Source organism: Tupaia chinensis, unplaced genomic scaffold (assembly GCF_000334495.1).
Source record: "Tupaia chinensis unplaced genomic scaffold, TupChi_1.0 Scaffold000709_2, whole genome shotgun sequence".
Classification (NCBI taxonomy): domain Eukaryota; kingdom Metazoa; phylum Chordata; class Mammalia; order Scandentia; family Tupaiidae; genus Tupaia; species Tupaia belangeri.
The window spans coordinates 1-10037 of NW_006160233.1; the positions used below are offsets into that span (position 1 = coordinate 1).

General features: G+C 37.4%; 1 protein-coding gene across 1 annotated transcript; it reads right to left on the reverse strand.

The window, feature by feature from the left end:
• Positions 1–8601: 8601 nt before the first annotated feature.
• LOC102486678 (olfactory receptor 5B2) lies at positions 8602–9549 on the reverse strand. The gene has a single exon (XM_006160878.2). It carries the CDS (start codon positions 9544–9546, stop codon positions 8602–8604), a length of 945 nt encoding a protein of 314 aa, XP_006160940.1. The 5' UTR covers positions 9547–9549.
• Positions 9550–10037: the final 488 nt, after the last annotated feature.

The window sequence follows — 10037 nt, forward strand, 5'->3', positions numbered from 1 at the left end:
ATAATATGTGGTATTCCATAAGGTTAAATAGCAATATTTCATTATTTATCAAAAATTGAGGTTTCATGGGTCATAAAAATATTGCTCAGCCTCTGCTGTCTTGCACCTCTGGGTCCAGTTTCACAGCAGTGAAGTTCCCAGGATAGGCCAGTGACCCACTCCCCACAGAACCCAGGGCTAGCCAGGTGGGAAAAGAACTGCACTTCCCTATTGCTCTTTTCTGTTCCTACAACTTTTTTTTCTCTTCTTCAAGAAAAAAATAAAAAGCAGCTTTTCTGTCCCCTTCCTTTTGCTTTTAACTTGTTCATTTCTTTCTGTTCCTCTCACCCAGCTCAGGATCCTTCAGGCAGGTCCTTCTCTGCTGTCCTGTACCATCAGTTTTTAACTCTTTTTTTTTTTTTTCTGTGATGCGTTTTTTTTCTCCTCTGTTTGTTCTAGCTTTTTCTTTACTTTTTCTTCCCACCTCTGCTTTCCTTTTCTTCCTATTTTGCCGTTTTTTTCTTCCTATTGCTGTTTTCTACTCTCTTTTACTTTTTCCTTAATTTCCTATTTTATTACTAAACCCTTATCTACTACCTAAAGAAGAATAGGTACTTAGTAACTAAACATCTGAATATTGGAAGTTTTAGAGAATTCTTTGCCCCTCAATGCACTGTTTGTAAAAAGAGAGAAACTCTCCTTCATAAATCCAATTTTAACACTCCTCCTCTTATCCCCACACTGGAGGACACAGTAGAAGGGAGAAAATAGCTTGGAATTATTTCACAGTTACGGAAATACTCAAGCTATCACTTACAGAATCCTACTCCACAAATTAATCAAAAGTGAATACATTACCAATGATGAAAAATAGGTAAAGGGCCTAGAGGATGACAGAATCAAGTAATACATCACCCTCAAGGTACCACTCTAATTCATCTCCAATCAGGGAAATATTAGAGGATATTACCAAAATGTCAGAAAAAGAATTTAGAGCATTCATGGTAACAAAATTCTATGAGAGGCAAGAGAAAAGAGACATTGAGCTCTAAGAGATGAGGAAGTCCTTCTAGATAAGAAAGAAGAATTGGACACCATAAAGAAAAAAAAAAAATCAGTCTGAACTGTTAGATAGGAAGGCTGTAATACAGAAAATAAAAACATCCCTCGAAAGTATTAAAAGCGACTTACCTAGAAGAAAATGATTAACCCAATTAAAAGATGGGAAAATGAGCTGAATAAATAACTCTCTAAGGAAGACATACAAACAGTCAAAAAGCATATGAAAAAATGCCCAACATCCTTCATCGTAAGTGAGATGCAGATCAAAACCACAATGAGATACCACCTAACCCCAGTCAGAATGGCGAAGATTAAAAAAAAAAAAAATCACTAGGCCTGTGTTTGTGCGTGCCCAATATCCCGAGAGGAGAATGGAGGAGAAGGGATTGAGGAGTGACCATCCCCCCTGGGGGGTGATTTCTTGCTTCCCGTCTCTATGTCTCTCTCTGTCTTTCTGGTGAGCACATGCGCCCTATAGCAAAAACCTCTCCAAAAAAAAAAAAAAAAAAGATAAGTGCTGGCAGGGATGTGGTGAAAGGGGAACACTCGTACATTTTTGGTGGGAAAGTAAATTGGCCCAGCCACTGTGGAGAACTATACGGAGGTTACTCAAAGACCTTCAAATAGAACTAAGATATGACTCAGTAATTCTACTCCTGGGTATCTACCCAAAGGACAGGAGAAAACTCAGTTGGAAAAGCACTTGCACTACTAAATTTATTGCAGCACTATTCACAATTGCTAAGACATGGAACCAACCCAAGTGTTCACAAATAGATGAATGGCTTGAAGATGTGTGGCACATATACTCCATGGAATATTATTTAACTATAAAAAACAACAAGGCCTTGGAATTTGATAGAAAGTGGATGAATATGGAAGATTTATTGGTGAGTGAAACAAGTCGGGCTACGAAAGAGAGTCATCATATGTCTTAGCTTAACATATACAGACTATCCACACTCTATGGTAGAGATTAAAGGACTGGAGGACATAAAACCATTAAAGATTGTTGTGGACACTAGAGACAAAGTGGAAGGACAGTGTGGGAGGGGAAGAATGCAGGAAAGGAAATTAGGAAAAAAATGAGAGATAAGATACTTGTAGGACACTGATATGGTTTGTTATCTGTTGATGAGGATGTGTATAGAATTCTCAACTGGACTGAGATGCGTATCATGCTGGGTAAAATCTCTTTACAATCTAAATGATGTATAGCAACTGAATATACAAATAATAATAATAATTTTAAAATATTGCGCAAACATTTCAACTGCTTTCCTACATGTGATTGTCTTATTGTAACTCAACAGAAATGTATACTTCTTCTAGATAACTGATCAAGGGAAAGATTGGTATGTGCTATTTCTAAGATGGTCAAAGCATATGTCCAAAATTCCAATAGTCTCTTTCCCAGCTATGGAGACTTATGGGGCTTAATGTTCTAATCAGTGCAGTTAAAGATAGTGAAATTTCATTAACTTGTAACTTTCAGTGACCACATAAAGAGGGTCCTCTCCTCTCTCTTTTTTTTAATATATAACTTTTAATCTACCAGAGGACACGTCTGGAGAGATACACAAAGAGAAAGGGGAAGTGAGAAAGCACCCCTCCCTCCCCATTATGGGATGGTCACACCACAATCCCTTCTCCTCCATATCTCTTTTTTGGATTTTGGGCAAGTATGCACACATGCCTGGTCTGTTTTATCAATCCACCAGGTCCAGGACTCAAACAGCAAATTGGCCATATGGGATCCAGCTGCCTTAATCACCATGCCACCAGCTGACCCAGCCCTCCCCTTTCAAACCAACCTGTGCAATGAATATACAGTCATATATATCGAACAAAATGTCACAGACTTGGAGATATAAACAACACAATTTTTTTCTGACAGTTCTGGAGTCTTGGAATTCCAAAATCAAGGCATCAGTTTGGTTCCTGGCTTGCAAATGGCCACCTTCTCGCTGTGCCCTCACACGGTGAAGAGATAATCTGATATACCATCCTCTTCTTATAGGTCACCAGCCCTACTAGATTAGGGCCACATTTTATTACCTTATGTAATATTAATTACCTGCTTTTTCACAGAAGCAATGAATTGAAGTATCACAAAGAAGATGTTATGAGGAAAGGAAATTATGGACATTTTAAGGCTAAAAATCTAAGGAAATGGAGTTTCCCCTCAAGTCTTCATAAGAAATTTAGACATGTCAACAACTTGATGTGAGATTTCCGAACTCTGAAAGTGTAAGGTGACAAAATTCTGTTGTTTGACACCATAAAGTATGTGGCAATTTATGACAGCAGCAATAGGAAACTAATATGTTTTATGCTTTACCTTTTGAAATTTAGTTTTTCTTTAATTTTGTTCATCACGGTTTTATAGTTTTCCTCCTTTAGATCTTGAATATGTTTTGTTAAATACTAGGTATTCAATTATTTTATTACTAATTTTTTAGAATTTGCCCCAGGATGCATTTGCTAACAGGAGACAGAGAGAGGAAGGGACAGTAAAAGATCATCCCCTAGGGATATGACCATGCTGCAATCCCTTCTCTTGCAGTCTCTTCTCGGGATTTTGGGTATGCAGGCATATGTGCCTGGCAGATTCTAAGGCAAAAGATCAGGGACTCAAACTCACAGTTGGCCATGTAGGATCCAGCTGCCTTAATTGCCATGCCACCAGCTGACTCCAGTATTCATTTTCCTTCTTTCTTTTTCCTTTCTTTTGGATGCTAATGTAAATAATATTATGTTTTTCATTTAAGTTCCACATGTTCATTACTGATAGAAAAGTTATTTATTTATTTATTTATTAGTTTCATGACATGCTCTTTATTTATCTATTTAGAGAGTCTTTTGTTTGTTTGTTTTTTGCTATAGGGCTCACTCAAGAGACAGAGAGAGACAGAGAGACAGCAAGTGATAAATCACTCTCCCCCCCAGGGTGGAGGGCCATGCTTCAATTCCTCCTCCAGTCGCCTCTGGGGATTTGGAGCACTCTCTCTCTCTCTCTCTCTCTCTCACACACACACACACACACACACACACACACACACACACACGTCTGCTGTGAATTTTAAGCTGTCGGGTCCAGGACTTGAACTGCAGTCAACTACCTGGAAGTCTAGGGACATAACCACTATGCAATTTGCTGGTCCCTGCTTTTTAAATTTATAATGAATCATTGTATATCTTTTTTTTTTTTTTCTGGAGAGGTTTTTGCTATAGGGCACGTGCACTCACCAGATATACAGAGACAGAGAGACAGAAAGTGAGAAATCACCCCCCGGAGGGATGGCCACGCCGCAATCCCTTCTCTTCCATTCTCCTCTTGAGATCTTGGGCACGCACGCACACACTTCCAGCGTGAGTTTTAAGACACCAGGTCTGGCACACAAACCACGGTCGACTACATGGGAGTCCAGCAACATAGCCATTACACTAACTGCTGGTCCCCCTATATCTTTATTGCATATAATATGTTTCAAAGCATGCATGCAGTGCATGAGAATCAAGTCAAATATATTATCATATACATTATCTCCAATGATAACTCTCCATTCTTGTGTCTATTAAATGATGTTTTGTTTTTTTTGTTTTTTCTTTCCTGAGCCCCTTCCTCCCAACCCCAGTATTTATCCCCTTCTCTTCAGTATCTCGTATCTACAGTTGCTATCCCTGCTATTATATCTGTCAATATTTCAGTTTCTGCTATAAAATACAGGCATTCTATATATATTGAGCAGGGACACATAATGTCTATTTTTCAGTCTGGCTTGCTTCATTTAGCATTAAATCTCCTATATTCACGCACTTTGCATCAAATGACATGGCATTTTTTTTTATGGCTTAGTAGTACTCCATAGAGTATATGTGCCACATTTTTTTTTTCAATCTACTGGTCTGTTCCTGGGCATTTAGGTTGATTCCATGTCCTAACAATTGTGAATAGTGCTTCAATGAACATAGATGTGCAACCATCTTTCTGACTGAATATTTTCCTATCTTTTGGGTAAATACCCAGGAGCTGAAATTCTGGGTCATATCTTAGATAGTTCTACTTGGTGGGTTTTTGAATAATCTTTATATCATTTCTGACAATGGTTGTATTAATATACATTTCTGCTAACAGCAGAGGAGGGTTTCCTTTTCCCACAGCCACATCAGCACTTGTCATTCTTTTATAACCATAGCAATTTTGACTGGGTTAAATGGTATCTCATTATGGTTTTGATTTACATTTCCATTATGATAAGTGATGTTGAGCATTTTTTAAATATGCTTTTTTGGCCATTTGTATGTCTTCTTTGGAGAGTTGTCTGTTCAATTCACTTGCCTATTTTTTAATTGGATTGTTGACAGTTTTGATTTTGGTTTTTGGTTTCATTTTGTTTTTGTTTTAGTTTTGTGGGTAAGCTTCTTGAGTTCCCTATATATTATGATGATTAGTCCCTTATCTGAAACTTGAGGCTTTACATTTGATCTTTGATCCATTTTGAGTTGATTGTTGTTAATGGTAAGAGATAGGAGTCTAGTTTAATTTTTCTGTAGGTAGATATCCAATTCTTTCAGCACCACTTGCTGAAAAGACTTATTTTTTCTTAGCCGGAGTGTGTTTTGATTTTGTCAAAAATCAGTTGGTTTTATGTTTTGGGGTTTATTTCTGGGTTCTTTATTTTGTTCCATTGGTCTACATGCCTGTTTTTGTGCTAATACTATCCTCTTTAGTTTATCACAGCTTCGTAATATATTTTGAGGTCAGGTAAAAAGATATTTCCTACTTAATTATTTTTGCACAGTATTGCTTTGGAGATATGGGACCTTTTATGACTCCAGATGAATGTTATAATTGTTTTTTCTATGCCTGCAAAGAATATCTCCTGGTAATCTGATCAGAAGTGCAATGAATTTTTGTATTAATTTAGGTAGAATTGACATTTTTATTATATTGATACCTCCAATTCAGGAACATGTTATATCTTTCTATGTTTGTGCATCATGTTCAATTTATTTTTTCAGTTTTTCATATTTTTTCTTGGGGTCTTTGACTTCTTTGGTTAGGTTTATTCCTAGGTGGCTTACTTTTTCTCCCCCCTCCCCCACCATGGCTAGTGTTAAAATGGAATTGCTTTCTTCAAGTCTTCCTCAGTCTTTCAATGTTGGTGTATAAAAATGCTATAGATTGGGGCCAGTAGGTGGTGTGGTGGTTACAGTGTTGTACTGCCATATGGCTGATTGTGGTTTAAGTCCCATACCTGGTGGCTTGAAATTCACAATTATGTCATCTGAGAACAAAAAAATATATTAATATATTCCTTCCTAGTAAGTATCCATTTCATTTTCTTTTCTTCTCTTATCAGACAGATTTTTATAGTATGATATTGAAAATGAGAGACTAGAGAGGGCATCCTTTCCTCATTCCTGATCCTAATAGGAAAGTTTCTAGTCTCTCACCATTAAGTATAATTCTACCTGTAGGGTTTTGTTTATTTTTTTTAATAAAAGGCATGTGTGCTTGCCAGGGAGAGACAAAGAGACAGAGAGAGAGAGAGGGAGAAGGCTAACACCACAGTCCTTTCTCTTCTATCTCTCTCTCCTTTCAGAATTATGGAGATGCACACACATGCACCCAGTGTTTCTCAAGCTATTGGGTACATACCCAAACCACATGGTCAGTCATGTGGTATCTGGCTGCCTTAAACCTATGGAGTTGGCCCATAGGTATTTTTTTTTCAAGTCAAGAAATCTTCCTGTATTCCTAGTTTACTGAGACTTTTCTGTTTATCATGAATGAGCGTTGAATTTTGACAAACCATTTTTCTGCATTTGTTGATACAATCATATGCTTTTTTTCCCCTTACCATATTGATAGTAAATCACATGAATTGGTTTTTAAATACTAAACCAGCTTTGCATACCTGGGATAAATCTCACTTTGAATTTTTTAAATGAACTCACTGGAGAGACAGGCTGAGAAAAAGGAGGGAAAACAAGAAAGCTTGCCCATGGGAAATGGTCACACTACAATCCTTTCTCTTCCATCTCTCCCTCCTTAAAGGATTCTGGGCACACATGAACATGTACCTGGCATGTTTCTCAAGCTCTGGTCTGTGACTTCAACTTTGTGGTCAGCTATGTAGGATCCAAATGTTTTAACCACCATGCCATGGGCTGGCCCGGAGTGAGATATCTTAATGAAAGTATAAACAAATGTGCAGCATTAATCATCTCGCAGCATTTGCAGACAAAAAATATATACATTACTGACACGTCCAGTGTATTTTTAAATGTATTTTAAGGTGTATGGCAACATACACATACATAGTGAAATGGTTTACAGTCAAGTGAAACAAACACACACATAGTGAAATGGTTACTAAAGTCAAGCAAATTAATAAATCCATTATCCCATGTAGTTACCTTTACTTGTTTCAAGAGCACATAAAATGCATTCTTTAGCAAATTTCCCAATTTTTTAAACAATGTGAAAGTTGGCAGTCATGTATAAATAAATTGAAGATGCTTTTATTTTCTCTCCATTTCTCTTGTATTCTACAGTTTTAATTTTTTTAAAAATGAATATGAATATGTTGTTCCTTCAAAGACTCAATCTATTACTTTATTTAGGTTGTAATATCCATGTTCCTCAATAAAATATAAATAGAGGATTCATTTAGAATTATACTTTTTCTCCAATTAAGATTCTTAGAACACTTATTCAATTAAATTAATAAAATTATATATCAATTTATATTCTAGTAATTCAATTAATTATTTAAAATTATTTTATTATCAATTACCTGCATATCATTTACTTAATTCCTTTTCACAGCTGTTAAGAGTTTTAATAGGTGGCAGCAGATGGCATAAAAGTTACGTTGCTGAACTCCCGCGTGGCCAATGATGGTTCAAGTCCTGACTTGGTGTCTTGAAACTCCTGCTGGGCACATGTGTGTGTGTGCCCAAGATCCCAGGAAGAGAATGGAGGATAAGGGATTGCAGTGTGGCCATCTCCCCGGGAGGGTGATTTCTCACTTTCCTTCTCACTATCTCTGTAGCTCTCTCTACTGTGAGTACATGCACACTAAGGCAAAAAAAAAAAATCTACCAAAAAAAGAGAGTTCTAATGAATTAATAGATTGTTTTTTAATTGTAAAGAAGTATTTCTTTATATACTTCTGACAAATTTTATATTGCCAAAAGTATGTGCCCACTTGTCCATATGAAGTAGATTCAGATGCTTCTGTTCATGGAAATATTTGTCCACGGCTTAATGTGCATGCTTGCACTGGCAGGTGGAAGGGAAAATGCATGCAGCACAAGTTATTAAATCAAAAGCAATTAGTAAAATTTTCAACAAGCAGGATGCTAAACATTTTATACATCCCCTGAGCCATCATAAGTCAGATGATACATTTTGGGACATGTTTTCTTTTTTCTGGGCAATAGATTTTTGAAGTGATGAGGATATGACTTCAGGACTTGAGGGCCATGTAGAGCTGAACATGTGGATAATCCAAAAGAAACAAACTTAATTCATTGTGCATAATGCAGTTAAAATCCCAATCCTAGAGATAACTTTGCCTTTTCAAAACTCTTCTTGAGTGCGCTTTTGACTTCTTTGTTTCTCAAGCTGTAGACCAGAGGATTGAGCATGGGGATGATGATAGCATAGAATACCGATGCCATTTTATCTGTGTCCATGGAATGACTGGAGCTAGGTTGCAAATACATAAAAATGACGGTCCCGTAGAATAGAGAGACTGCAGTGAGGTGAGAAGCACAGGTGGATAAAGCCTTTTGATGTCCCTGAGATGAATGCATCTTCGAGATGGTGACAAATATAAATAGGTAGGAGATCAAGATAACTAGAAGAGCAAAAAAGACATTGAAACTTGACATAAAAACAAGAATCGCCTCACTGATGACTTTATCAGAGCAAGAGAGAGCCATGACTGCTGGGACATCACAGAAAAAGTGGTGGACTACACTGGACTTACAGAAAGAGAGACTGAATATGTCCCCAATGTGGAAGGAGGCATTCAGAAAACCACAGATATAGGAACCTATGACCAGGCAAGCACATGCACCTGTGGTCATGGTGGTGGTGTAATGCAGGGGTTTACACACCGCTGCATAGCGGTCATAGGCCATGGAGGCCAAGAGGTAATTCTCCACAGTGGCAAAGCCTACAAAAAAGAACATCTGAGCAGCACAGGCATTGTAGGAGATGACCTTGTCTCCTAGAAGGAATTCAGCCATGACCTTGGGTGTGACAGCTGAGGAGTATCCAAAGTCCACCAAAGATAGGTTACTGAGGAAAAAGTACATGGGAGTGTGGAGACGATGGTCCAAGAAAATCAACAGGATCATCCCCAGGTTCCCAAATATACTGCTGAGATAAATGAGGGTGAACAAAATGAAGAGAGGAAGCTGAAGAGCTGGAACATTGGTTAGACCCTCCAAGATAAAATTCTTCACCTCTGTACTATTATCCATGGGAACTAAAAATTCTCTGTGGTAATGAACAAAAACAAGAATAGTTGGTAAATGGAAGAAAAAGACTACACTGAAATATTTAAATACCTGGTTATTTCATTGTTTTCTCTGTTATTCATGATTCTCTAAGTTAAAACAAAAATTTGAACCAAAGTTAAGGGATACATGATCAATATAAGTACAGATTGCTGAAGCTAAAGGATTCTCACAGATCACACTTCTAACTGAAGTTCAGAAAGATAATATTGTTTGTCTAAGTTCACGCAGTTGCCATAAATACATTTCCCAAATCATGTCACCTAAGTTTATTAAGAACGTACTTTTGTAAAATGCTCGTTTTGTGATGCTAGCAGAAATATCTGAGGCTGGTGAATTTTAAAGATACAAAGTTTAATAGCTCCCGATTCTGGTGACTGGAAAGTCCTAGGACGTTACAAAATGAGAGAAGGGAGAACTTTTGGCCGAGAGTGGTCTGTATCTGCTTCTGGTCT